This window comes from Montipora capricornis, chromosome 11, assembly GCF_036669925.1.
Source record: "Montipora capricornis isolate CH-2021 chromosome 11, ASM3666992v2, whole genome shotgun sequence".
Lineage (NCBI taxonomy): Eukaryota > Metazoa > Cnidaria > Anthozoa > Scleractinia > Acroporidae > Montipora > Montipora capricornis.
The window spans coordinates 6,457,064-6,484,563 of NC_090893.1; the positions used below are offsets into that span (position 1 = coordinate 6,457,064).

The following is a 27,500-nucleotide window of genomic DNA, read 5'->3' on the forward strand; positions in this document are numbered from 1 at the left end:
CCTCTCCTTACGCATGGTTGTGTTTCATAGCATAAAGCATGTGATTCCTTGTATTTAAACAAGCATTGATATAAAAGAACTTCCGCTGCTACCTTGAAAGAGGCTATCATTTGGCTGTTTGCAGTTTGTGGAGGAACTTAACAGTCCTGTGCCAACAAAGAAAAATCCGGTCATTGTCCAGAGCCTACTAAAGCCTTTGAAGTTCTACGGCTTTTAGACTATTGCAATCTCTTCGTGTTTAGACACAACTTCGGCTTGGAAACTTCTGTTTTGATGTTGAAAATTCAACGTGAGATGACGAGTTCCTAAAACCTGATGCTACAAAGAGGCAGAGTGAAACATCACATTTTGACATGGAAAGAGATTTAAACGCTGAAGTTTTTATCGTTGCCTCGAAGGCCATGCGATTTTAAACTTATCAACTTTCACTATAGAAATCATGATCGCCTGAGGCAAGAGTGAAAATAATGAATATGGATTGTAATGAGCAGAATTAAATAAGCCTTTTTAGCACCTAAATTGTTTGTTGTTATTCAAACTCGTTATCACTGTGAAGTTACCGGGTAGTGTTGGGAGGGTAACGTGAAAAATTTATAAAGACTAAACTATTGTGAAATACAAATATGAACTGCGGGAATAAGCAAGTTACGAACATGCACTAAGCAGTAACAACGGGATTTGAACCCGGGAATTATGACTGTCTTCACAAATCTGTGTGTATGTAAATTCAGGGGCCGCGGAGTAAGTTTGAAAGTGTGGGGGGGGGGGGGGGGGAGGGGGCTATGGTTTGGTATGGGTCACGGAAGTGCTAGGAGAGAGGTGTAAGGACGGTACCTACTATTGTTATTGAGCATACGTTCTGCGCATCTCGAGATATCGGTGCTGCTTACTAATGCAGTGATATTTTTGCACGGTTTAAAACTATCCGGAGAAAGTAGATCTTAGTAAGTACTCTTGGTATCCAAAAAAAAAAGTGGGGGTAGGGTTAGGGTTAGGGTAAACTTCAATTTGAGAAAGAACGCCATAGATTTCTTTGTATTTTAAAGCTTTTTACATATATTATTCATCAATTATCTTTGAAAAATGCGTGGTTAACCTCTATTTTCTTTTTGGATTTCAATAACACTTGTTAAGATCTACATTTCCTGCATAATCATAAACCGGGGCAAAAATTCCTTTGAATTAGAAGGCACCATCCTTAAGAGTGCTGGTCAGCTTAAAAATTAACAAAATGACCTGCTAACGGTTGTTTGGGTGGAGCCCTGAACTGGTATCGCAGAGGTCGTGGGTTCATATCTTTTTCATCTTGTATTTTGTCGCTTTCCTTTCGCGATGGTTAAGTAACTTACAGTTGAAATCTTTTGCAAACTTTGAAAGGAGATTATGGAACTCTCTTCATCCTGGCTGGCGCGTTCTTGCAAAAAGGCCATTCAAAAAACGAACTCACAAATTTCTGCGTACAGCACTCGGAGTTGAGAAAGCTTATATTGGGCTTATATTAAGTTGACGCCCGCTCATTGATATCAAAATATAGGAATAATCATTATTATCGTACCCTATACCAGTAATTGTGTTTTATTCCTTTATTAATCCACTTTTTAAATAGTTAGTTAACGGCAACGTTTCTTTACAGTCCGTCCGTTTCTATAATTGTGTAATCTCAATATGTATTTTCAGGTTTCTTTTTATCTTAATTTCGTGGCTTGTAAGTTTACTTTCATCTATGTCATTACACTACACGCCTCAATTAGCATTGCTTGAAGTGTGTTGCGTGCATTGTAAAAATTTAACTTGAACTTTGACGCGAAAAAGCAACCACAATTCTTCATTTGCATTCCCCGTTTGTGGTATATTGCTTCAAAAGCTTTGCTTATGAAGAGATGTAAATATCTACGAACATGTACTTATCTGTTCGTTTATCAGGTAACAAAGCGTAGATGCTACTGCACTGTCTACCCTGGAGGGGCAAGATAATCAACAAGTAGCACCTATATATGGCCAAATTGCGACCGAAATTAGAGGTACTGGAAATGGTTCCTGAACCTGTTTCAATTAAACAGAGGATGGATCAGCAACATGCATTTTATCTACATTCAGAGTCGACTTGAGACTTGTCTTAAGTATTTGATGGCGGATTCAACAAACCATAAAACCATCTCTATGATGGAGTTGGTTAGGAACGTGGTCTTGCTAAGAAAGTGCTATCCATCATCTTGGCAGCCTCTTCTTTCTAAACTGGGGTGGCGTGGTCCGGTACATAATCATCGAGTCTTACATGACGTACTACCTGGGGTGGGTGAGAAGATTGCGTGACAACCTCGCTCCTTCCGTTGTTTGATTTAAAACGTTCATACGATTGGCTGAGACGATTGAAGGAACTTAGGTTGCAAGAAGGATGGCCAAGGCGAGAGATTTGCTTGCACCTATTTTTGTTTACAGTTTGAGCTTGTTTTATGGTTTTCTGGTGTCCTTGGCACTGTTATGGCAAATAATTAAGAACTTTGGTTTACCGTCAGGAGCCAAAAAGCGGCAAGCACGTAAGTGATAGCTAATCTCTTTCTTTATCGAAGTATAAAAGCTGTGAGCCACGCGAGTCGTGGCTACGATATATGCTGGTCAACATGGCGAGCTAACATGGCCAGCCATGTTAAGGCGCGTTTACACGACAGAGGAAAAATGGCACGGGTCCGATAAAAAGTGGAACGATTCCATTCATTTTTGAAAGGAAACAGTGAACTTTTATCCGTTCTGCTACGGGACCATAGGCGCCTATAGGCGGCGCGTTTACCGGCGACAGAGCAAAAATGGCACGGGCCCGACAAAAACTGGAACGGTTCCAACAGTTTTACGAAGAAAAGGTAAACTTTTTATCCGTTCCGCGACGGGTCCATAGGCGCCTATGTACCCGTCGCGGAACGGATAACAGTTTACTGTTACTTCGTAAAAACTGCTGGAACCGTTCCAGTTTTTGTCGGGCCCGTGCCGTTTTTGCTCTGTCGTGTAGACGCCCCTTATATATATGGTCCCGTAGCGGAACGGATAAAAGTCAGCGCGAGTCACAGTCAAAATGCTGAGACGTATAAGTTTTTTACCCAAATCTATGTTAGAAACTCTGAATTTTAAGACTGTAATCCCAAGTGTCCTCTATGGGGCTGTGGTTTGGGGCTCTGGCTCCAAATTTAAAGAATTAGAATTGATACATAGCAGAGCTGCTAATTCATAAGTTGCCAAAGGGCCCGGGTGGGGGGGGGGTGGTATTGCCATATATGGGCTATACAGGTATGTGCCGCTGTGAAGGGTATGGTTTTCAAGCAGTTTACTCTAGCATAGGGTATATAAATCACAGCCTTTGGGTCTAGAATAGGGTATCATTTTTCATGAAGCTGACCAGGCGCTTGAAGGTCTTATCAAGACTAAGGAAACCAGAAATTCCCGGTCAAAAATATAAAAGGTTGAGTCGGAAAAGTTTAAATTTACGTAACTCAGCCTCAACAGTGTCGATAAATGGCTATCATGAAACACTTCTGGATATTATTAACTTTCAAGTATCAGTATTTGGACGGAAATCGGTGGTAGTTTACTCTAGTACAGGGTAGCAAAATTCAGCTGAACTAGCTCTGGTATAGGCTAAGGGTTCCAGGGTCCCAGCGGCACATCCCCACCCAGAAATTCCTAAAGTACCCCCCTGGGCGAAAGGGCATGACTGATGAAGGTATCTTAGCAAGAGTGGGGTGAATGCCTCTTGAATATTTTTATAAATTTCGTATTTTAATTATTACTTATAAGGCTTTTTGTAATTTAGGTTTAGAGGAAATAAATTCATTAGTTGTTAGGACCTGTAAGAGCTATAATCTTAGGAAATCTTTAAATATTTTAGTTCATAGGCCAAACACTGAGCTCGGTCATAATTCCTTTGTACACAGGGCTGCAATTACCTGGAATTCCCTGTCTGATAGTGTAAGATCTTTTTCTAATCCAACCCGCTTTAAAAATCGACTGAAGCAGTTAAAACATACTGTTATGAATATCACTTTTGGAAAAGACAGCTCCATAGTTTATAATAAGCATTCAGATTTCTATTATCTTATTTATCTAAAGCATAAAACACTACCATATGTATGTATTGTTAATTTTGTTACAGTAGGTCCACATCAGCTGTAAAGTTGCTTCTTTCCTCTTGACCTGTTTTACTAAATAAAGTTATGTATGTATGTATGTAAGCTAACCATTTTAAAATGAGTTCTTAGATTTCAATACTGTTTATCAGTGCTATTTGAAATGGGTGCTTGAACTTAAATGTGAGACTTGCTTGACGTGCTGGCTCACAGATTGTCCAGCCCCATTGGAAAAGATTCCAAGGTGTGTGGGCATGGGACCTTTTGCTGAATACTGTAAACACCCGCAGATAAGCCGCACCCTGAATTAAGGAGCTCAAATTTTGGAAAAAAGTTTTTTGAAAGAAATAAAAAGAAATCCAAAGTGAAGTCTTTAAAAGTCTTCTTCATCCACTTTTCATTGAACGTAAACTCACTGTTAACATTGACATGGAAAATACTTTAAAGTCGTACCCACAACTTGAATATAATAAACATCGTTTCTACCAACTTTGTAGCCAGCGTGGCAGGCCGTAGAAAGGAGCACCTGCCATGCAGGCTACCAACTTTGACACATGATTGATCTTTTTCTGGTATTTGTTGACAGGAATTTCTTCATTCAACAATGGTCTTCCATAGATTTTTGCTTGACCGGAACCTTCGTAACCAGGCATTAGGTCGGATGCGAAGACAGAAAACTGGACACCAGAACGAGCCTTTTTTAAATGTTTCCGCAGATAAGCCGCACCCCTAATTTCTTATGATGACTTTTGGAAAAAGGTGTGGCTCATCTGTGGGTGTTTACAGTAATCCCTTCTCCTGACCACAAGACAACCAACCTTTATTCTCTTATTAATGCGTTAAAATTTTTTTGTCTATAGCTCCTGGTTGCCTTCTTGATACTGAGCTTGGAGAGCACAGTTTTTTGAGGACAGCTTCTAATCTCAGGATACATTATGTTGCCAAGGGTGACACAGGGAAGCCACTCATGCTTTGCCTTCATGGGTTCCCGGAGGTAAAGATGATTGTCTCTTTTGTTTTGTAATGTTAGCAGTGTTTAAGATAGCATAAGAAAGAAGTTAAAGCATCTATAGATATTTTTGAAGCTACAGTTTTTGTGGGTGACTTTTTTTTACAGATAAATGTGCAGGGTGAATTCTTGTTAAAACAGAGCATTTCTCAAAAATAATTTTAAAATTGACAACTGCTGGGTCTCATTGTTTTATACAAGGCTGTGTCATAAAGGGTTTCTATTTCAGTTTTTACATTAAAGAATTTTTGGCAGTTGCACATAAATTCCTTGTTACTTTAATTTGCTAGCAATTTTTTGCTAATGCTTTCAATCCTGGGCTTTACACTGTAAGTGCATTGACGAGTAAAATCGTCTGGTGCTTGGCAGAATAAAATCTTTAAGTCTCGCACTCAAGATTGAAAGGGTTAATTTATTAAGAGAAGCAAAATAGTCAAAATTAAAGATGAGTAATTTGAAATGAAAATATGACTGCCTCGTGTCTCTCTTTTCGTGTCTCTTTGTACGTGTAGTTCTGGTATTCTTGGCGATATCAGCTGAAAGCTTTCAGTCATGAGTTCAGGGTGGTTGCTGTTGATTTAAGGTTTGTTATTTTTTGACTTTCTCTAATTTTTCAAGTAGTTTGGTAGACCATGTTGTTTTGCCAGGATATGGCTCTCACTCAGACGGTCTGCCATCAGCAAACATCATTATGCAAGGTCCCACTCGACATCAGAGAAAGGAACAGACCAAGGAAATAATTGATTACAAACAGCAGGGGCTTTGCTCCCTGCCCCCGGCGTAGTGGCAAGTAACAAAGTTACCTGCTATTATGTGTTTGTTACCTTCTGTTAAAAAAATAGGTCCGCAATATAATGCGTACTTGGGGTCTTCTGCTTAGTTTAACTCCATTCAGCCCTTATAGAATTTGGTACTGCGGTCTCACTTTTACCATGCGTGATTGGTTGAAAATTTGCCATAACAATGCAGCAGTAAAATGGGTTCCTTAATTATGCTTCAAATTTCAGGACCTGTTCAGAATTTTACATTGATGACTTGCCGCTAACCTTTCTCTTATTGCCATTTGCACAGTTTAGACAACTCTTGCTGCACACTACATCTCTAGCAGCTATTTACTAGTAACAAGCACTAGATTGGCTAAGAAACAAGCATGGCACTGTCATACATTCATATGATCTTATAAATGATCAAAAGAATTCTGAAATTCAACTAGAATTCTAAGATGAATCATCACTAGATGAGGTGTTCAATGAACAAGTACCCTCAGAGCTTGGTGCAAATCCCCAAACTACTGGAAATCACAGTCCATTGATCAGCAATAACAATGTATAAACAAGAGAAATATCTGATGACCAATTATGTCAATCAGTTACATGTAGATCATTACATAATAAAAAATGCAACCCAAAGCTTACAACAGGGTGCTTTCATGGACTAGAAATAAAATGAAAACCTTTACAGCCTGAAGTCACAAAATGTTGAACCAGTTTATTTGTTTATAACTGGAGGTGGTGGTGCTGGGAAAAGCCATTTGATTTAAAAAACAATTTACCACACTGTAGTAAAAACCCAAACACATTCTCCAATGTATCCTGAGAATCCAACAGTGTTACTAGCAGCATCTACTGGAGTAGCAGTAATAAACATTGATGGTACACACAGCATTAGCAATACCTAAAAATACAGATGATGATGTGGAGGAAAATCCAGGTCCTACAATATTTGATATCATTGATCCAACAACCACTGTGTCTGCGGACTCTAGTCAAGGAAATGAAGCAATCTTTGGTGTGAATGCTGGTAAGCAATGGGTAGCAATGTCACATACTGCTATGAGAGTGACCACCAAATACAAGATATTAGTTTGTGGACTAATTCTACTTTGAACAATATTTTGGTTATTGGAGATAATCTATACAGTTCTATAAGATGTTCAGTGCGAACAAATGACCATTTGCTGTCAACTGATGTTCCAGACATGGTTTCAATATTTAATAAAGTGTATTCATTACAATATAGTGAGTCATTTACTGGAAGTTTGTTTATGACATCAAACATTGGTCCATATATGTCTCTTAGAAATTCATTTCTAGAAGTATTTTCAAACTCTCAATGGAATTACAATTGTTGTTTATTAACTAATGGCATTAATACACTGTATTGTAATGAATACACTTCATCAAATATTGAAACCATGTCTGGAACATCAGTTAACAGCAAATAGTCATTTCTTCGCATAGAACATCTTATAGAACTGTAGTATAGATTATTTCCAATAACCAAAATATTGTTCGAAGTAGAATTAGTCCACAAACTAATATCTTGTATTTGATGGTATATAATAGCAGTAAGTGATATTGCTACACATTACTTTACCAGCATTCACACCAAAGATTGTTTCATTTCCTTGACTAGAGTCAGCGGACACAGTGGTTGTTGGATCAATGATATCAAATATTGTAGGACCTGGATTTTCCTCCACATCATTTGCTTGCCTTATAAGCAATGGAATGTAAACATTGTAGCACATCATTTGTGTAAACCAAAACATCACCTCATTACACGACTTGTAATGTCCAACAACTTGTTTTAATGTTGACAAGTAAAACACATTTAAGTAAAACATCATAAGCATCGTATTCCAAAATCACCCTCGCATCCTTGGCTTTCACAAAATTGTTGTGACAGCCGATCCTTGACCGGTATTGTTCGATTGTTATTCCCATGCTGGCGGCTAGTAGCAGACAACTGGAAGAATACGAAATACTATTCTTTGAGAGTGCAAGACTCTTATTCAATGCAAGTATTTTTTAGGGTACAATAACTCTTTCAGTTTGGGGTGTAACCCACACCGACATTTTGAGCCGATAAATAATGGTTTGTGATACACTGTAGCTTGTGAGATACTTGTGAGGTATGTGGTGCAACGCGCACTGGATTTCAAGCCAATGAATGTGGGCTTGCGAAAGCGTCTTAGCTTCAGTGCATTCCGCACTAAACACAAGCCGAGTCTAGATATGTTGGCTTGCGTGAGTAAACAACTCCCGTATCAATATCGCCGGGTAAACTCCACTCAGCAACGTCACCTGGATGAAACAACGAAGAACAAACAAGGCAGGAAAGTGTAGTTCATTTTCGAAATGAAAGAAAGAAAACCAATCTGGAATAGCACGACAGATCAATTTTCAAACAGAAATAACTTACCTTGAACAATTACAACTAATTTGCAATGGAAAGCTCTTCAAAATTTTCCCAAAACAGGGAAAATGACCGCAGATTTATATACAAACGATGAACGCTAGAAGCAGTGGCCGAAACTTGAAACCAATGACCTCGCAATTACTAGTACCCAGTCTACAAGCCAGACAGTCACGTGTGTTCTCGTCCCCAAAGTGACAGACCCACTGACAATCAAGATCTGCCTCTGACTTAGGGGTCTGTATGCATGAGCATAAGACCCCAAGAATTGACAAGAACTCTGTATGCATAATGTACATATAAAAATTTTATATAAATCCCTATGTAATAGCCTAAACATATAGTGTAATAAATAATTTATGGCTTAACTAAACATATTGTATAACTAAACATATTGTATAATACTATTATTTAAGGGGTTATGGAGATAGTGACGTCCCTACAGGACGAAGCCAATACAAGATGGCTTACTTGGTGAATGATGTGAAGGAAATTGTAAGTAAAACTTTGTTTATAGCCCTGCTAAATTATACTGCAATTATTAGTATTGTTAATTTACAACAGTGTCAGTCTTCTAAATACCATAAGAATCATCTTGTTTGAGATGTAACAATAATTTTATCAGTTAAGGGATTCCATGTTACCATTTTCAAGTGGTAAACTTGTGATTACCGTAGTTATTCGGTTATAAGGCGCACGGTTTTTTCAAGCAAAATCTGTCTTTGGGTGGCGAGTTAGTGCTAAAATTGGGGTGCGTCTTACAGCCAAGTATTTTCGCGCATTAAGATCACAATTTGAGAAGCACTTGCAGTTTAAACAACACAACAAAAGGACATTAGTTGTCAATTAAAAAAAAGAATAGTGCTTTTGGAGACCTTTAGAACACTAAACAACTTCAAGAGAAATACAAACAAACTGAAATTTACATACATGCTTAAAAGCACGTGCTTAGTAACGTGATACCCATGACAACAATACAGTCGTTCGAACCTTGTTTCGAATTCCGAGAATTGTGTTTGTCGCTCGGATGAGAAGTTTCTTCTCTGAACAAACAGTGTGGAGATAAAACATACCTTCTTCGTTCATCCAGCCTTTCTTGTGCACTGAAATTTGCATCCTTGGTGGCGTGTTGATATTCAGCTGTCTAACACCAGTGAATATGACTTTCGGTGGGAGTTTTTCGCCGTTCGCTTTCGCTTGAAGTCTGAAGTCTGAACTCTGACTATTTATTTAGTTGGAAGGTTCAAATAAAAGTGTATGCATTGTATGTTTATCATTTCAGGTGTCAACTTTTAGCTTTTGTTTTAACATATATCATTAAATGCGTGACTTTTTCACTTGGTTTTTGTTAACAAAAAGAGTTTGCATGCCAATTGTGTAAGGATAATTGTTCTCAAATTCATCACATCCTTTTGATAACCCTCAATTTTTTGGTGCCTCTTATAACCAAATATTTTCGCGTAATTTTCAGTTTGAGAACTTAGCTTGATTAAATTGCTAAGTTTGGGGTGCGTGTTATAACCGAGTGTGCCTTATAACTGAATAACTACGGTAACTATAGTTTTCCCTGAAACACCCTAAAATAATGTGACATATAGCTCCCCTTTTAATACTAAGTAACTCAAGGAAAAAAGTAATAATATTGTTTTGTTAATTTCATTATACATGTACTTCAGCTCATTGTTGTTATGTTCTGTGTGTGAATAGACTTGTTGCTGTTATGTCTTCAGATTGAGGCTCTTGGTTACAGTTCCTGTACCCTGATCAGCCACGACTGGGGTGGATTTCTGGCATGGTAGGCATACATATGTAATAGTTACATGTACTTGTCTTGTTTTCTTGTGATTTCTTATGACCAGGATTGTAAGAAATGAGGTATACGTAACTTGGCCCAGATGAGTAATAAAATAGTAGTTCATACATGTAGCTGTGATGAATGTTACTGGTACTTATGCAGTAACAAAAGCAAAACGTGAAAAATTCAGGATTTGAACCAATGATTTAAGTACTCTACCCAATGAGCTATTGCGCCAACTTGCAGCTGGTCATTTTATCATTAGTTCACGTAAAGTCCATAGAGTCCATAGAGGAAATAAAGAGGTACAGTGTAGGTTACATTAAAGTGAAAAAATGTTAAGATTTCAGATCTCAGTAACTAATGACAATTCCATATTTTCAAATAAGAAGCTCTCCAAACATTGCTTGTGAATCAACAATAAACTAAAAATTAATGTACACTCAGAAACTCGAACATGTCCATAATATTTTTTCCTGATTTATGGTGACTGAGCAGATTGGTTAACCTGAGATCCTTTTAATAATAATACCGGTAATAATAATAATAATAATAATAATAATAATAATAATAATAATAATAATAATCGCAAAACCAGGAAGTTGCTGACAATAAACAGAGCCTTCCATCCGGAAGCCGACGTAGATAGACTGTATCTGAAAAGAGCAGCGGGAGGGCGTGGATTATTAAGTGTAGAAGACTGTGTGAACATTGAAGTGGGCAGTCTGTTTAGATACATTGGAGAAAGTAAGGGAAGATTACTTCATTTCGTATTGGATGAAAATATTCTGGAGGAGGGGCCTACCAAAAAAAAAAAAAAATAGAAGTGTCTGAAGAGAGAATGTCTAAATACAAGAACAAAGCATTACATGGGCAATTTGAGATAGCTACAGAACAAGTAAGGGACCCAGAATCCTAGGGGTGGTTAAAAAGGGGAATACTAAAAAAAGAAACTGAAGGACTGCTAACCGCTGCACAAGACCAAGCATTACGGACAAATAGCATTAAAAACAGGATTGATAAAGAGGATGTGTCTCCGATGTGTCAGTTATGTGGAGAACGAGAAGAGACCGTAAGTCATATTGTAGCGGAATGTAAGAAATTGGCGCAAAGAGAGTATAAAATGTGGCGACATGATAAGGTAGGCCAAGTTATCCCTTGGAAACTCTGTCAGAAATTCAACATCCCATGCAAAGACAAGTGGTATGATCATAATCCTGAAGGAGTTATAGAAAACGATCAAGTAAAGGTGTTATGGGACTTCCGAATTCAAACAGACCATCAAATTGAGCATAATAGACCTGATGTAGTTGTTCTTGATAAGAAAGAAAGATCATGTTATGTGATAGATATCGCATGCCTTTTCGATACAAGAGTGCTGGAAAAAGAACAAGAGAAAATGGAAAAATACCAAGAATTAAAAAGAGAGATTGGGAAAATCTTGAGCTGCCAAAAAGTAACTGTCGTACCAATTGTCATTGGTGCACGAGGGACGTTCAGCAAAAGTTTGAAAACATTGTTGAAGAAAATTGGACTAGATTGCACGTTATTACTACAAAAAGCCTCCTTGTTGGGAACGGCAAGAATCTTGAGAAGATCACTAGACACCTAAGGCCATAGGTCTTGGCTTGATGCCTAGTTTACAAACCATGTTAACAACATATCGTGTGAATGAACGAAATAATAATGATAATAATAATAATAACAACAATAATAATAATAATAATAATAATATTATTATTATTGCTTTTCCATTCTCTCTATTTTATGCTGCATGTTCAAAACGTCTGAAGACTCTCAGGACTATCCTTGTGTACACTTCATTATTCACCAAAGTGGAGGCAAATAATTGTTTTTACATATACCGGGTATCACACAAGTTGAATAAAAGAGAACCAAGAAACTGCTTTCAGATGTTGCACACTGGCTTATTGGAGGTGAATGGTACTTGGCTAATCACCTTTGAGTTAGCCAATCTGTGTGCGCAGAAAGCACTATTCACTTGTGTGGTATATACTAAATGAATTTTCCAGCGTGAGTTTTATTTAATTAAAGAATGTGTGAGCTAAAATATTAATATTATTGATAAAGTGGTGAGAATGTTACAGTCATGGCTAAATGTTGATTAGTTTTATTGAGGCATGGCCCCTTATAACTCTCTACCTTTATGCAAACAGTACTGTATGTGTGTTCTGCAACATACATCCCTTGAGTTTTGTAGACAAGGTTTATCACCGCTTCAACATTAAGGTGTCCCTTTTTTCCTGCCAATTTTTTGGCTTCTTGAACAACATCACACAACCTCAGACAAGTCTTGAGACTGGACCTTTCCTGAAGTCTTGAAAATCAAACCAAGAGTGGCCCTGTAAAAGCCACATTTTGAGTTTTGAGGATAAAATGTTAAGCAATCTTGGTTAATTTAACTTGATTGTTTAAATAATTGTTTTCAGGGCCACTGCTCATATTAATCCAGGGCTTGTTGACAAGCTGATAATTTGCAACAGCCCACACCCAAGGTAAGATTGATAATAAGGACAGTTTGGATCACCGGTATATTTGCATTTTACTCTGCCTAGTTTTGTTACTCCTGTTTGAAGAAAGAAGCGACTTAGACCAGCTTCACCTCAATCTGAAGGATACAGATCATAGAGAGTCTATCAAACACTTGCAAATTCCTTAGAGGGTCAAATTCATTTATAATTACTGCATAACCATCTTGGTTTTTTTTAACGACCAAACAGATGCACTGGCACGAAGTTTGTTTATTATCGTTCTCAATGCTTTCATGTAAATTTCAATGTTAAAAAGGTTTCTGTAGGCCGCTTGTTGATAGGTTTATTTAACCATTTCTCCAAAAGTAAACTTGATTATTTTTTTTTGCCTTTATAACACAAATAACCAGCCAGAAGGACTTTGCATCATTGGAATAAGCATATGGTCATATATTTTACTCTTTTAATGATGCACCAACCAGCAAACACACAAATTATTTTCACATTCACCACAACGCAAATGATTGAGAGTAAACAAAGACAAGGTGACGAAAGAAAGACAATAGGGGAGCTCATAAATACTAGCAGGGCGCAATTCTTTTCTGCTCCCTGAGACTAGTGAGCCTTTTTGCGTATGTGTTGACATGCATCCTTGTTTTTTAGATGAGTTTGTGTTTTTTTCATATATTTTGGTTCGCTTATCTCCGATCTGCACTGTGAGAGAGTATTAGTTCTACTTCTGTGACTTATTTCTAAGATACCTTTCATCAGAGCTGAAGATTGCGCCAGTTAATCTAATTTCAGGAAGACTACATGTATGTCTGTTAACATTTTCGTGTGAACTTTGAAGACTAGTGATCTATTTGAAAGAGTACCATATTTACTTGCTTTAACGTGACCCTCAAATAAATGCCACCCTTGATTAAAGGCCTCAGGTGGATCGAAGGAAAAGTACCAATAAACACTGTCCTTGAATAAATGCTGCACCCAATAAGAAGAATGTGTCGTTTATTTGAGGATTGTAAGAAAAAAACAAGGACGTGTAATTTTCTGAATGTTGATCACAAGCCAAACAATTACTATTCTATCTTAGTCAGCAAAAAAGCAAGACATTAAAACTGTAAACATGTTTCTATTTTAATTAATATTTACAAATGATCTACCATAATTGTCGTCATGCAGTGATTTAAGAAAATAATATTATGATTTTGAAATGTAATGCTGCCCTTGAATAAACACCACATCGGACACACTCAAAATTTATTAAATGCTGCGGAGTTTGATTGAGTAAGTACGGTGTGTAATAAGAGATGGCTAACATTATTACAACATTCTTGAGAAAAGGTGCAAAAATACTAACAACTTAATTCTTGTCTCATTGGTCCATTAGCTGTTTTCGCAAGTGTCTTCAGACTTCAAGAAAGCAGTTCTTTGCCTCTTGGGTAAGGAAGATGCACAATAAATTCCAATAAGTACAGTTCCACATACCAGTAATTTATTTTCAAGACTGTGAGCGCAGGCTTCAACAGTCCTACTGTACATTTAAAAGCATGTTTTTTGGGAATTCAGTTGTGTTGTTGCAAACAAACACCTCATACATGTAGTCTTAAAGGGTAAAGGATTATTGCCTTGTGCTGTGTTCTACCCATAATTACACATTAATTGGAATAACTATCATGCCTTTGGGTGGTTTGAGGGAAATTTATTAGCCAATCACTTAAGTGCGTGTCAATATTAACGGATCTGGTGTTCACCTGGTTTAATTTGATGACAACAGCAAAGAAAGAAACCACATTTAAAAATTTTAATCGTGTTGTTTTCTGGTGTTCTTGTCCTCATTGATGCAGTTACCGGTATTTCTCAAGATCCCTATTCTATGTGACAGTGAAATTAATGTGTGATATATATTGAGGATGAAAAAGGATGTGTCTATGCGGTGTGTTCGATTGACCCTATTCCAGAAAAAGAATACATGGAATGGTGATTTTAAATGGTATGTCTGGCATTTTGAAGCAATAAGAATTCTAAAGATATGTTTAAAACAGTATTTTAGCAGGTGTTTGACAATTTTAAAGTGAATCTTCGTAAAAATGAAGGATTTCTAACTTCTATTCCATGTATTCCTATTCCAGAATACAGTCAATAGAACATACATGTACCCTTATTAGGGCAACAACTTAAGTGTATCTGTGTTTATATTGGTATAGATGTGGCATGTGTGTCAAATCCTAAATCCCTCCACAGATAAATTTGTCACTTGGATTCACTTTGATCAAAGTGAATCTTGAAATGGCATGTTATATCACAGCAATTAACAACCTACTGCCTTCAATGTTTTCCTTTTTTGTTTGCAGTACATGTTCTACTTTCAGTTGCCATTTCTTCCTGAGTACCTCATGGAGGCTGATGACTTCAAAATGCTTGACCAAGTTTTTAAGGTTAGCTAACTGTTAAGGAGGTGTGTGCATGCTTCAGAACATTTGGGCTCAATGTGTAGTTCATCTAAAGAAAAGTAAACAACTTATTTTGTAGGTAGTGGTATTTAATACTATAAATATAACTTGTGTGGGTATGTACGGGGAAAAAAATTCGAGAGCTATTGGCCAAAAAGTCTGAAGTCCTGAATTTCTTTGTGAAATAACATTGTTTTAAAGGAACAACAATTATTTTGCATAATACTGGCCTTCAGTTTACCAGAATTTTTGTTAATTCCGTGGGATGCCGTAGGCAGACCATGGTAGAAATGCAGGTGATAAAAAAACTGATAACAAAATGAATCCATTGCCTCCATAACAGGAATAATTTTTAAAAAAATGTAGAAAGACAATTAGAAAATAGCCTTCAATGGCCAAACAAAATAAAAAATAAAATCAAGTTTCTTTTTTTTTTTTTTTTTAATTGTCGTTATAGTCACAGGGACTTCACCGTGGTCTCCCTGATTGGGGTACTGAGTGTGACTTGCAGGGTATCATGGGATCAAGGCTTGTGTTTGTAGAACGTTTTTCACCGTGTAGTTGTGCGCCAGTTCAATAAAGTTGAGTTTTTTCATGGTAGCAAAGCGAGCAATTTGACTTTTAACTCTTTTGGATATGGACTCACTGAAGATTCAATTACTACGACGAGATGGCTCCTTCCACTTTTAAGAATCTGCCGATATTTGGCCCAGGAGTTTTGTTTGAGACATGGAAAAATGAGTTGGAAATTTGGCGCTGAATGATGGATGTGGACGAGAAGAAACAGGCACTTGCAGTTACTTTATGGTTGTGCGGACAGACAGGAGCAAAAGCAGTCGAAATTGATGTGGAAAAGTTGAGCGACAAAAATGGAATGCAAACTCTTATCGGCGAATAGGACAAGATACTGTACATACATGTATTTCTTCAGATTCCATCGATGTAGCATATGAAAACTATGCCAAATTTGACAAATATCACAGAGAAGAAGGACAAGACTTGTCCAGCTTTATAATCGAGTTCCAAAGGAGGCATGATCTTTGCAAAAAATCTGATATGTCATTGCCCATTGCTGTTTTAAGTTTCAAACTCCTCAACAGTGCTGGTCTATCAGAAGCAGATAGGCTATTGGCGTTAATTACAGCTAAGGATTTAAAGTTTCTCTTGATGAAATCTGCACTTAAGCAAATCTTTATAGGTTCATCACATTCAGACAGTTTTGTGGGTGGCGGTCACACCAGAGTTAAGTAGGAAACTGTGTGCTATACAAAGCCAGGCAGTCCACATAATAGTTCAACTAGAAGATCTGGTTTTAACCGCGGCTCTAGTGGCGAAAAAGGGCAGAAAATGAAGAATGCACAGAAGGGGGCGAATCCATTGGACGGATATGGGAATCGTACAAAGACTTAGTGTGCAATATGTGGATCTGTTTTTCACTGGGTTAAGGACTGCCCACACAAGAAAGATGTTCATGATCGAGGTTGTTTGTGAAAACCAAGAAAAAACAAGAGATTGTAATATAATTTTGCTTGTTAGAGATGTGGACCCCAGTGAAGTACTCATGTGTGAAGCCTTTTATACTGCAGTTGTTGACACTGCTTGTAATAAAACAGTCTGTGGCCAACAGTGGTTGAATAACTACTTTGATCTGCTAGATGATGATCAGAAATAATTTTCAAGTCAAAAGAAAATCCAGAGATCGTATCTTCTTTATTTGGAGATGGTCAGCAGGTTGGTGGAACAAAGTGCACCACTGAAACTGATGTTGTGGAAATTAAGTAAGCTGCCACTTTTGCTGAGCAATAATAATTCCTTAAAGAAGGCTCAAACTGTGTTGAACAGTGACACTGCAAAACTGTTTGGTCAGCCAGTGAAACTGTTTCAAACATCTTCCGGCCATTATTGTGTTAATTCATTAAATAATGACAGGGAGTCACATTTTAGGGAAACCAGGTTTCAAGAACCCAAGATGTGGACACATCATTTCAAACACAGTTGTACACTGATCAGAAGACCAATCAATCAGAAGTCCTTCAGGTGATTGAAACCAATGACAAGGACAAACAAAGGAAGGAACAGAACTATAATTATAATTAAAATTCATCAACAGTTTGGAAATGCTACTGCTGACAAACTACAAAAGCTCTTGGTGGATTCAGGGGTGAGAGATTCAGAGCTATCTGAAATGCTGAGGCAAGTGGTTAACAACTGTGAAACCTGTGCATTGTACAAGAAGACACCTCCAAAGCCAGCAGTTAGGCTTCCACTTGCTACAGATTTCAATCAAACTGTGGCTGTAGATTTATATGAGTTAGAGAGAAATGTCTGGTATCTGCAAATTATTAAGTTAACAATAAAAATGTAAGTAAAACCCTTGCACCTTTTGTATCTTGAACAACAATGTAAATGTCAATGTGTGTTGCAATGATATTGAAAGTACTGCTTTAATTTTTGGATGGTCGTAATTTTAACAGAAATATACAATAGATAAGGTGGATAAAATCAATGTCATATACAAAATCGGCAAAGCGTTTTCAGTGTAAAACATGTGATGGGGAATCAAATTCAAAAATTCTCCTGCATGACGCAAGAAAGTTGTTTCACATGTACAATTTTTGTCTTGCAAGATACAGCCATGAATTACATGTCAATTGTTCACAACTCAGTGGTCACAAAACAAAGAACAAGTAATGCAATGCAGGCAACAGTTGCTGATAAGAACACTTCGCTGGTTCAGTCTTGAGCTCTTTCACTCAATTTTGAACTTGCTGCCTCAAAAATAAATACTTAAGAACACTCAAGGCAAGTGTACAGAACACAATGGTCTGAGAAATGGGAAAAAAGGATTCTTTATACTCACCTCACAACTCTCCACTTGAAGATTCTGTTTATCCCATGATGTCGCAGATCAAAACTCTCGCTTTCATTGGTTCTTTTAGTCACATGATAGGCAGCTTTTGTTCCCTAACCTTCCCTAACCTTACCTTACAGATTTTCTCAAGAGCACTCAAAATTTTTACTGCATACACAACACTCTCGCACTTTGGCTCTATTAAGACAGCCACCTTGTCAGCGTTGCAGACTTAAGTTGGTAATAAATGATTAATTAACAGAAAGTCATCTTTTTTTGCCAAATCCCAAAAAAAGAGTTTACTTACATCAGACAGTGTATTATCACACCAGTAACTAAAATCCAGCCAGAATCTTTCTGTTATGCAACATGAAATATATAAATGCCCAAAGGTTTCACTCTCCTCATCACAGAAAGTATGACTGTCGGTGCTGTTGGTGACAACCCAGTTTAATTTATACCAGATATCTACCCAAATCAGGTGATTTTGTGTCCAAACCTACTGTAAAGGGTAGTTTATGAATTTCTTTCCGTACTTAACTGTATAAGTACCAAATTTGTGTTTAATGTTTGCACATACAGTTGGTGCATGCTCAAAGCTTGATCTTAGTTCTCCATAAACAACCTCAGAAGTGGCCTTAAACAGAGAGGCAGGGAGTTGAATTCCTCACTTACCTGAAAATATTGTTCTTTTAAATCCTTCAAATTTAAAAAAGTAGGCTGTGCAAAACAACAATTTTTTTTTTTGATATGTCACATCTTTTTTTTTTTTCAACAAACAAAAGTTTTGTTTCTGAATTTAACAAAGACATCAGCACCCAAGTGGAGCAAAATGCAGACAGAAAGGGAGTAAAGCTTCTGCTTTCCTGAAAGTTCGTTTTTGTGTTTATTGCACATTTGTAAGAAAAGAGCAACCCAAATGTGAAAGGGTAATTTAAAGAAAAGGGGATCGATATTAAGCACTTAATGACTGGCCCCAAGTGCAACAGTTAGTTTTGTTTCTCCGAAACCCTCAAAGTTCCCCAAGGCGAAGCCGAGGTAAACATTGAGGTCGAGGGGAAACAAAACTCACTGTTTCCCGCGGGGCCAGCCATTAAGTGTTTTGTTATACCTCCCAACTCAAAATAGAACAATACACAGATAAAAATTATTTGCTTGACGTCGGCTGGCGTACAGATTTGCCGCCGTTTCAAAGGTGCACGACCTGATCACGTGTGAGTCGAAAGTTCAAGTTGTTGTTGCCCTAGGGCGTCCTGAAGTTTTGTTCGCCCTAGGGCGTCATGAAGTTTTGATCAATGACACGTGACACGTTCTCCTCCAATCAGAAAACGTATTTGAGTTGGGAGGTATAACAAGAATACTTAACTCTTGTCCTTAAGCCAGTGTATTTAATTCCCATTCTTTTTACTCAGCGTGTGAAGAATTTCACCGATGAAGATGTGGAAGCATACAAGTATGCTTTGAGTCAGTCTGGGCTCAGTGGTCCACTGAACTATTACAGGAATATGTTTAAGATTGACTTGCCTGAAGGTTATTCTTGCTCAAAGATAAAGGCTCCAACTCTTGTTGTATGGGTAAGTGTACCATTGCTGCTTATTACTGTTCTTACTGTCTTGAATCTAATTGGCTAAGAAGCCACATTTATACCTTATAATTTATCATTATTCACTGTATATAGTTTGAATTTGATTGGCTAAGAACCTCAAGTTAATTCTGGATATTGCATAGCGTCTTTATTTTTTGAGGATCTGTTTTGTTTGCTATGCATTACTGTCCAAGTCAATTCTTACTTTTGTTTATTATTTTTCTTCCTTGATTTGGGTCCCACTTTAAAGTACTTCTGTCACTTGATTTGCTCAAAACAATCTCTAACAAATCAATATTATTGTTGGATTTGCTTTTATGAAATCTGGAGTAATGCAAGTGGAATCGGCTGAGTTGATTATTAAGGACATAACCAAAAACCTCATTATCAAACAGTAATTGTTTGCTATGGGTAACGGTGGGGTAACAGTGGCCAATCAGGCCTTGGCTGCAACTTACAAATCAAAGAAACCTGAACCATAGTTTTAAAATCGAGGGATTGGTTGTGAATCAGATGAATCCCTGGAGAGCACATTAAATTGACTGTGACCACGCACATTTTTTTTTTGGTTTTGGTTTGTGACTTGGTTGCAAATAACTGCTGATTGGTGATGTACTCAAGAAAATTAATGGTGTTGCGTTTCATCAGTAACCATCTCCATGTACACACTACGTCATAAAAGTTTATTATGTGTGGTTTTAAAGTTACGTCATGGCTTCCATGTTGGTCCACAAAAACAAAAATCTGCCATTTGCTTTTTTTATTTGCCGACCATTTATGATTATGGCGCGCCGTTTGTGTATTACACAATCATTGTCCGTGTCTCTATAGAGATTGCTAGCAAACCATCAATTCATTGTAAAATTCTTGTTGTTGTCCTTGCTAACATTTTTTGATATTTTATGGTGATTTGAATCATTAAAATTTTACCTAAAGGGAAACAAAGATAAAGCACTCACCACTGATTGTTTGATTGGAACAGAACAATATGTGGAGGATTTGACGATCAAGTAAGAAGTTCATTTTGACATTAAATTCCTTTGCTTGACTCTCGTCTGTCCTTCTTAAGTTTTCCCATTTTGTTTCCAGTTTCACCAATATTTTTCTTTATTTTTTGGCCTCTTATCTCCTCCAATACAATCCCTATCCTGCCTTCCCTTCCTCTTCCTTGTGATTATTGTCATTCAAAGACGTTCGTTTGTAAGTATCGAGAACGAATGTGTTTTTGACGATGAAGTTGACAGTTACTTGTGACAATACATTGTTCGTGGTTAGTCTTACGAAGCTCGTTTCATCCCGACCAAGGGACTCATCAGAGACCTTTCTGCTTGGCAAACTCGGTGGGCATCACGCCCAAAGATAGAGATTTGCATTCAAATGACACTCAGTCGCGTCTACAGAATTAAAACACAACGTACCTTTCTAAAGTTTTTAGAAACAAGCCATCGTTATCCTCTTATTCTGCACTTCTTGACATTCCCTCTCTTTCCATGCTTCTCATGTCTTGCGACGTACTTGTACCTCATCAGCAATCACTCCAGCAAGTGGAAGGAGAAGGGTGGCTGAGAATTATGCTACGCAGTAATATGTGGGACATTGTGGGAACAGTCCAAAGTGTTGTCGTTTCCCATTTGGTGGCCCTAGGCTTAAAACTCGGACTGGGCGCAATGCATGGTCAACTCTGCTCAGAAACGTTATCCTGAAAGAGTGTCATTTCATTTGAGTTGATGCGATTGTGTCCCTTTAGCCGTGACCTGCTAAAAAAGAGTTCCGCATCGTGACGTCTATGGCGGTATTTTCTTAGGATATAGAATTGTTACTCGACAGTCCTGTGAGACTTTGAAAGGCTTAACGCTCATTAAAGAACGTTTTCCCCCTTGTTGCTGTGATTGATGATGATGATGATGATGACGACGATAAGCTCGGACAGGTTTTTTGGAAGCCGAGTGCTCTAGCGACTGGACCTGCTCCTCCACTCCCCTTACATTTCTTTAACTTGCTTGTTTCAACAGATATGTCGATGGAGCTAATCATTGGGTACAAATGGATGCCCCGGAAGCAGTAAACAAATACATTCGTGAATTCTTGGCTGCTCATCCCTGATTAAAACTACCAGAAGTAGAAACTCAAATGTTTTTCCACAAAACGTTAAAGAAAAACAAAAACAAGAAATAAAAAATACTAATTGATTCTTTGGTTATACGAAGTGACATTAAATCTCCTAATAAGGTCTTGTTCGTTGGTTGTTTGTTTCTAAGATCTGTGTGATGATATCTTTTGTCAAAATCTCTGCACTTACCCAGTTGCGACAATATCCGAGTGCCTTCTCTGGCTGGTGTCTTTTAAGTAGTGTATATATTCAAGCAAATCTTAGCTTGCGTGGCAGGCCGTAGAAGGGGAGGGAAAGGGTTAAAAGGAGTATTCCCTGCCCTTCGGACGCCTGCCACGCAGGCTAAGCAAACCTAAAAGGGGAGCTCTTCAATTATTACTTGTTTATGTTTATGTTTATGTTTAACAAAACGTTAAATAAAAACACCAAAAAGAAATAAAAAATACTAATTGATTCTTTGGTTACGAAGTGATATTAAATGTCACGAAGTGACATTAATTATGCTTACTATGCTACCAGTCCTCCCCGTTTATTACTATATTTTGGTCTGTTCTCCCGTGCTCTTTCTTGCTCTTTTCGCCGTTTTTCGTCACCATTGTTCAGCCTGTTTTCTCTTGTTCGCGTACGCGCTTTCTTCTGCTGCTTGTCAATATAATTTCCGCCCGTTATTAGGGCTCCTAGACTACCTTTTTTGCTCTCTCTTTCGTTGTTTGTCACTGATATTTCGTCCGTTTTCTCGTGCTGTCAGTCGCTCTCTATCACGTTGAGCATCGCTTACTCGTCACCTGCTTACTGCATTATTTGTTTTTTGTTTTTTTTCTGTCTTCTCTCCTTTCCACGTGGTGCGACATATTAAAATAACTTGGCTTGTTTTGTGGTTGTTTTAAAAATTTGGTTCTTTTGCTAAAACGCAGGGTCAAATATGCAAAGTGAACGGACGGGAGGTCGTACGATGACGTCATAACAGCACCAAAGTTTTTCGTATCGTCCCTTTGGGCGCGGTGCTCAGCGACCGCGGACTGGCAACCAAATTAACCTAAACGTAAAAATATCTACTTAAAACACTGAGGAAAGGTTTGAACGAAACAGAAAATACAAAAGGAGGTCTCACCTCGCCTCTTCTCGCTCTGTTGCGCATAAGGCCTCAAAAGGACGCATGGTGGCAAAAATAAAATGCCTTGCAACTGGGGTTTTTCTGTTGTCTGCAACTTAAATTATTTATGCTTCTAATACATTTTTCGTCGTGAAGCTTTGAGTTGTACTGTTTAAAAGTAATTTCTGGGTTAACTTTTTGTTGCATAGTGTGACGTGAGTCTTCCCCTGGCACGGCGACACGAGGTAAAAACAAAACGCAAACGGATAATAATATAACAACACACAAACCCCTTCCCACGAACTCGCAACACAAAACATATACCTACCTAAAAAATGTTTATGACTATGTTATTAAAGCTACAAAAGTTTTGGAGGGGAAAAATACTTAAGTAAAGAATTCTAATTTATAATAATCTTAATTAACAGTGAAAGAAAACAATACTTTTACCACTCACTAGAAATTTGAATAAAAAATTAAGCTAAAAGTTCAGTTCTTTAAAAAATCAACAGTTTAGTCTTTGAACAAACCAGCAGTCCGACTGTTTAACGAACCAACAGCAATTCAGTTTCCACGTCAACCTGTCCATACCTCGGCGCCTAATTCTACTCTGGTTTTTTCAATTCTCTTTCTTTGACCAATTTCTTCTCTCGTATCTTAAACTTCTTAAACTTAGCGCCTAAATATCTTCGTAAGACGTCTTTTCTTTCCTTGAAATTTTCTGGCCGGCTCCCGCTAATGGCCGAATTCACACAAGAGATCAATCAATCAATCAATCAATCAATCAATTTTAATTTAAACTCACACAAACATTAATTTACAGTGTTGGAAAAAGAAAAATAGAATATACATATGAATATTTACAAATTAAATATTGAAGAAGATACATAGTACTAATGAAATATTACAATTCTGATTAAGAAATAAAATGTTAGGGGAAAAGAAGAAAGGATAAATGGTAAACAAACAGTTTTAATACAAAGTTGATTGTGAAGAGTTTGGGACACCTAAATAGCTTATGAAACTAATCGAGTAGGTGCCCCAAAGGAACTAAATTTATCAGAAGGAATACAGAGATAAATAGACAATTTATGTTAGGGTTAGAGACGAGTAACCCGTCTTGGACGGGTTTCTCGTCTGAGACGAGTTTCCCGTCTTAGTGTGAAATCGGGTCTAAAACCCGTCCAAATTTACCCGTCCACTTATCCGTCTGAGTCAACGAGTTTTTAAAGACGAATTTCCCAACTAGACGAGAAACTCGTCAAAATGCATCACGAATTCACACTTAGACGGGTTTCCTGGTCGAGTTTTAGGAGAAAATGCGCCGATTAGACTGGAACTAGAACGAAAGCAGAGCACTTTGGGAAAACAAAAATGGCGCCGAAGAAGGTGAAGCGTTCTAAAACCCGGAAAATTATTTCTTCGTTTCTTTGAGCCCAAGAGACAGTTTGAAGTATAGGCCTGCATACTTTGGAAATACTAGAAATAGAAAGACGCGTTCTGTTTTCTGCTGGCTAGGTAACCACGTACATCTCGCACCAGTACCTCGGCATCTTAACCCGTCCTAAAAACTCGTCCTAATGTGAATTCATCTCGGTAAGTCAGATAACTTTTTCATCGCGAATTCACACTTGGACGGGAAACTCGTCAGACGGGTTACCCATCTGACGAGTTTGTATCACCCCGGTCTTTTCCTCTTCCCTCAGACCTTCGTGCTACAACCTTTCCTTGTGCGTTTCCTACGTGCGTCAACCCTGCGCCACTTTTTTTCTAATTACAAACGTTTTGCCATGGTATATATTTATAACCTAGGCCAACGCTCTGTCACCTATTCTTAGCTCACAAATTAACACTTCACATGCATTCTCAATTTTTTCCTACAGGCTACAGTACATTCCACATAACAATATGACGTTAATTACAAGATATCAAGCGATGTTATTAACACTAAATAATCAACACTTATGAGCTACAATTTGACAATTACGATGCAATGATTTAAATAAAAATAAAAGAAAAGACATATATGCGGTAACGGAATTTTTTCCGTGACACACAGTGACGTAAAAGTAAACAAAGTAAAGCAATCTCGTTCCCTGGTTCTTTCATCTCCCCACTCCAGAGGGAGCGAGGGAAGAAAGACCCTGGTTCAGGCTGGTCAATTGTCTTAGTCACTAATTGGAAGGGGTCCCCGCTGGTATTGGTCACTTAAAGCGTTGGCTGAAGCTGAAGCTTGGATAGATCAATCACAGGCGACCCAAACACATAATTTGAATGCTCAGTTAACCTAATGGTTTGTAGGGTTTATATGGGAAACATGAAATGCAGAAAAAAATTGGCTAATCCTAGTTTACAGTGAGAAAAAAAAGAAAAATAAACTTACTCTTACTTCAACTTGTGTCGATTTGAGGCTTCCTGGACTAGTTTTGAAATTTGCTCCTATCCTTCATTAAAATAAGACAAGGCTGGAAACTTGCAACCTCTGAAGCCACTGATCACACTGAGATCAAGGACGATGTAATCCCAAAAATTGGCTTGATTCGGCCTTTTGTCCACTCTCACGTGAAGATCGATAACAAACGATACAGCATAAAGGCCTAGAGTCCCAAAACAATTTTCACATGCTTGGAGAACAAGCCAGTTTTCACGAAGAATCCGCGACTTTCTCCAGCGTGAAGAAGCGTTAGCTTTTGGGACAGGACACGACCGTTGGCCTAGTGACAATTTCACTTCTCCCTAGAGGTAGGAATTTGAGATAAAACTTCGCCTATCTGGATCTTTCTCACGTCCCCACGGGCATTTGATGTCCCACAAATTGCTATTTTCTGCGGTTCGCAGATTAGCAGAAAATCGCTGTTTTCACGGTTCACTAAACAAGTGACAGTTACCATGGTAACGAGGCTAGTTCGTCGACAGTTAAGAGCACATGGTTTTGACAGTTCCGTTCTAGTCTGGCGCTGCTCCGGCACAGTCAAATTTTTATCTTTTTAGTCTCACTACGTACGTTATCTAACGGTTTTCGTTACTTCCGTTGTCGTTGGTCTTTCGTTCACGATTTTATGTTGTCGAGTAGTTAGCAATCTTACTCCCTCGAGATTGTAATAGAGTCTGGATCTACTTTCGGGAGGGACCAGGTTTCCCCTCAGGGGTTTTTCCTGGCGGGCGCCGCACGCAGACTCATTTTCGTTTGTTTCTCGCTTCGTGTGTAATTTCCGTTTTCCAATAAAGAGGGTCTGACGTGCGGCGGTCAGCCTAATCGGGTGCAGCGGCCAGCTCCCTCAGTTTTCATGTACATTGATTGGTCCGGTGTCGTTTATTTCGGGTGGGGTATAGGGGAAACCGCATAGCTTTGCACCGGGAAGAATTATTGCCGAAAGGGCTTGGGATCTAATTTAGGCCAGGTTTCCTTTCAGATCGAAGCTCGATCGAAGCTTCTGTGGCGGCTAACTTGTCTGACATAATGGAAGGGCTGGAACCCATAACTCAAGCAGACCAAGCTTCATTTTGTGTGGAGATGCTAAAACGACTCAACATGCAACGAGAACAAGATTATTTGTGCGAAATAACCTTGGTGGCAAAGGAAGGGAAAGAATTCAAGGCACATAAAAATGTGCTCTCGGCAGCGAGTCCCTTCTTCGTTAAGCTTCTCCAGACTGAGATGAAAGAAAAGGAAGAAGGAATTGTTCGATTCGAGGAGATCTCAGAGCCAATTTTGGAGAAAGTGCTGGAGTTCATCTACACAGGCGAAGTAGAGATCGATGATGAGCAGACTGCTAAGGACTTGATATTCGCAGCGGATTATTTACTACTTGTGTGCTTGAAAACCACCGCAGGGCGATTTCTCGAGCAACGATTGGTGAACACTAATTGCATTTCAACGTTTTATTTCGCCGAGAAATACCATTGCGAAGAACTTACGAGCAAAAGCAAGAAGTTCGTACTCGATAACTTCGCCGTCGTTGCAGAATCAGACGAATTCCTTAACTTGGAATCCCAAGAGGTCGAGCGATGGATTGCAAATGATGAAATCTGCGTTGAAAATGAAGAAGACGTTTTTAAAATCATTGAAAACTGGATCGCTCACAGTGAGAGTGATCGAAAATCGAAGTTTGAAGAATTATTTCAGCATATTCGATTGTTTTTGTTTTCGCGTGACGCTCTGCTTTTGGATGTCGTGACAAAAGACTTGGTTAGAGAGAGTCATCCTTGTTTAAAAAAGTTTGCGGATGCTGTGAAAATGAAGAGTTTTTCAAGTGAAGATGGTCCTTTGCAGTCACCACGGAGACGGCTCACATCAAATGCAATTGTTGTTTATGGTGGAAAGTACACATTATGTTATCTTCCTGAGATGGGCAAGTGGCGATTTTTGACAGAACGCTCAAATAAACAGTACTTGTCTGTAACCTCCCCAGTGGTGATATATCGTGACCAGTTGTATTCTTTTAATTTCCATGACATTTTAAGATACGAGCCAGCTTTTAACTGTTGGTCCACTTTGCACAACATTTGCCAACCTCGTGGCACTCGTGTAGTGGCAGTGGTTGGCGGCCATATCTATGCCATCTCTGTTCAAAGCACCAGTGATTCAGCTCATCAGTCAACAGTTTCACGCTACAATGAAGATTCGTGGTCCTGGGACGTCATTCTCACATCTCATGAGGGCTGTAGGTCTGAATGTTGCGTAGTTACAGCTGGCAATTGTATTTATGTCTTGGGTGGAAGACAGGAAACACTGACAGTTGCTCATGTTGAGAAATTTGACACTGTTCAAAGCAGCTGGGATAAAATTGTGGACATGC

General features: G+C 38.3%; 3 protein-coding genes across 4 annotated transcripts in view; all 3 read left to right on the plus strand.

Moving 5' to 3' along the window:
- LOC138024122 (general transcription factor IIF subunit 1-like) overlaps nt 1-519 on the plus strand; it is a 16,726-nt gene extending 16,207 nt beyond the window's left edge. Inside the window, exon 10 of the mRNA XM_068871227.1 lies at nt 1-519. This exon is cut by the window's left edge and continues 517 nt beyond it. The gene's annotated coding sequence lies outside the window, so the exon portion shown is untranslated.
- A 1,800-nt stretch (nt 520-2,319) lies between these two features.
- The window catches only part of LOC138024125 (epoxide hydrolase 4-like), a 56,367-nt gene continuing 31,186 nt past the window's right edge, over nt 2,320-27,500 (plus strand). Inside the window, exons 1-11 of one of the 2 annotated variants that reach the window (XM_068871231.1) lie at nt 2,320-2,537; nt 4,976-5,109; nt 5,637-5,707; nt 8,739-8,817; nt 10,053-10,117; nt 12,568-12,633; nt 14,000-14,051; nt 14,964-15,047; nt 19,326-19,487; nt 20,435-20,508; nt 21,511-22,061. In XM_068871231.1, the coding sequence (XP_068727332.1) occupies nt 2,396-2,537; nt 4,976-5,109; nt 5,637-5,707; nt 8,739-8,817; nt 10,053-10,117; nt 12,568-12,633; nt 14,000-14,051; nt 14,964-15,047; nt 19,326-19,487; nt 20,435-20,508; nt 21,511-21,601 (1,020 nt within the window). In that variant the 5' untranslated portion in view covers nt 2,320-2,395 and the 3' untranslated portion in view covers nt 21,602-22,061. Of the gene's footprint in view, nt 2,538-4,975; nt 5,110-5,636; nt 5,708-8,738; nt 8,818-10,052; nt 10,118-12,567; nt 12,634-13,999; nt 14,052-14,963; nt 15,048-19,325; nt 19,488-20,434; nt 20,509-21,510; nt 22,062-27,500 lie in introns of those variants that run through there. The other variant, XM_068871232.1, reaches the window with a different exon arrangement.
- Nucleotides 26,092-27,500, plus strand: part of LOC138024123 (kelch-like protein 2) — a 2,633-nt gene continuing 1,224 nt past the window's right edge. The window contains exon 1 of the mRNA XM_068871229.1: nt 26,092-27,500. This exon is cut by the window's right edge and continues 1,224 nt beyond it. Coding sequence (XP_068727330.1) covers nt 26,162-27,500 — 1,339 coding nt within the window. The 5' untranslated portion in view covers nt 26,092-26,161.